This window comes from Monopterus albus, unplaced genomic scaffold (genome assembly GCF_001952655.1).
Source record: "Monopterus albus unplaced genomic scaffold, M_albus_1.0 scaffold662.1, whole genome shotgun sequence".
NCBI lineage: Eukaryota > Metazoa > Chordata > Actinopteri > Synbranchiformes > Synbranchidae > Monopterus > Monopterus albus.
The window spans coordinates 28,079-29,702 of record NW_018128542.1 but is presented as its reverse complement, the minus strand read 5'-3'; the positions used below and the strand labels follow the sequence as shown (position 1 = coordinate 29,702).

Sequence of the window (1,624 nt, the reverse complement as noted above, 5' to 3'; positions counted from 1 at the left end):
GAGCTCTCTCTGCCTCTCAGTCCTTTCTGCTGCAGCTGAGACTGTGTTGTGGCCTTTATGTTCATCCACAGAGCAGAGATAACAGATACACTGCTGATCAGTGCGGCAGAACACCTCCCTCACTTTACTGTGACGAGAGCAGATGTTGTCCTGGAGCTTCTTGGAGGGCTCCACCAGTTTGTGTTTTTGTAATGGAGCTGATTCATAGTGAGGCTGCAGGTGTTTCCCACAGTAAGAGGCCAGACACACCAGACAGGACTTGAGGGCTTTCAGTTTCCTCCCAGTGCAGACATCACAGGCCACATCTTCAGCTCCAGCATAGCAGTGATCAGCAGCAGCAGCTTGGAGTCCAGTTTTCTTCAGTTCCTCCACTAAAACTGCTAACATGGTGTTTGTCACCAGTTCAGGCCTCAGTGTGAACATCTTTCTGCACTGTGGGCAGCTGGGGACATGTCTCTGGTCTTCCTCATCCCAGTGTCTTTTAATACAATCCATGCAGTAGCTGTGTCCACAGGGAATAGTCACTGGATCCTTCAGTAGATCCAGACAGATGGTACAAGAAACAGCTTCCTCATCCAGCTGAACTCCTTTCTGCGCCATTTCACCTCTCAGTGTCAACAACTGTCTGAGTTTCACTGTCTGACAAGTGAAACCAGTTTGAGCGCTGATCTACACAACAGGTGTTTGTGCAGTGAATGAGGCCTGTCAGCTCTCGCACGTGACATGTTGGTTACACCCATCTTCAACCTGTAGATCTGAAGGGGAGGGAACCAGGAAACATCAGGACAGAGTGGAGCTGCTGTGTCTGAGAGAAGAATGAGGGTTATCAGGCTGGGCTTCATTCCAGGAAGAGGAGTGCTCTAATGGACATACTGTGGGATTAACCCTTCAGCTACAGTTTTTCTGTGCAAATTCTCAGAAATCCAGGTCATAGTAAGCTAAAAAAAACTTCAACTGGACTAGATTTCTAGGTCGAAGACGTTTCACCTCTCATCTAAGAGGCTTCATCAATTCTGACTGACTGGTGTTGAGCCAGAGATATTAATTCCCATCGGTGGTGTTTCAGTCCTTTGAAGGCCAACAATGTCCCCTAACTACTGAGTCGTTATAGCCCAGTATCGGTGAGAGTTGTTACTTGTCTTTGAATCCTCCCCTGTCAACCGACGCCTGTTGTCCTGGTGGGCATGTTTGAGCAGAGATCTCAAAACAGGATTGTAGATGGAAGACAAGTTGTATCTTAGTCCACCACCCCTATTTAGTGAGGGGTGTTCTATTTTTACAAAAATAGCTTACTTAACTCCTCTCTCAAACCAGCGATGTTCTCTGGAGAGGATCTGGACTTCACTGTCCTCAAAAGAATGTCCTTTGTCCTTCAGGTTTGATTTTTTTTTAATTTGATTTATTCATTCAAGCATGTAAAACAGTTGATATGTCAACACATGTAATTTCACACATATCCAACAATAATAATCCAATATCAATTTGCTTATACCTAGTACATGCTTGAATGGAGTAGGAAGAAGTCAGACTTATCTAGTCCTACCCCATGACATCATCTTACAACTTTTAAGTCCTAAGCAATATCTCTACATAAATAATTATCCTCTACACCACACAAGTAATA

The 1,624-nt window shown here is 44.8% G+C and overlaps 1 protein-coding gene across 1 annotated transcript in view; it reads right to left on the bottom strand.

Annotated features, from left to right (window-relative positions):
- LOC109953422 (E3 ubiquitin/ISG15 ligase TRIM25-like) overlaps positions 1–629 on the bottom strand; it is a 6,135-nt gene extending 5,506 nt beyond the window's left edge. Inside the window, exon 1 of the mRNA XM_020588906.1 lies at positions 5–629. Coding sequence (XP_020444562.1) covers positions 5–600 — 596 coding nt within the window. The 5' untranslated portion in view covers positions 601–629. The remainder of the gene's footprint in view (positions 1–4) is intronic.
- Between the last annotated feature and the right edge of the window lie 995 nt (positions 630–1,624).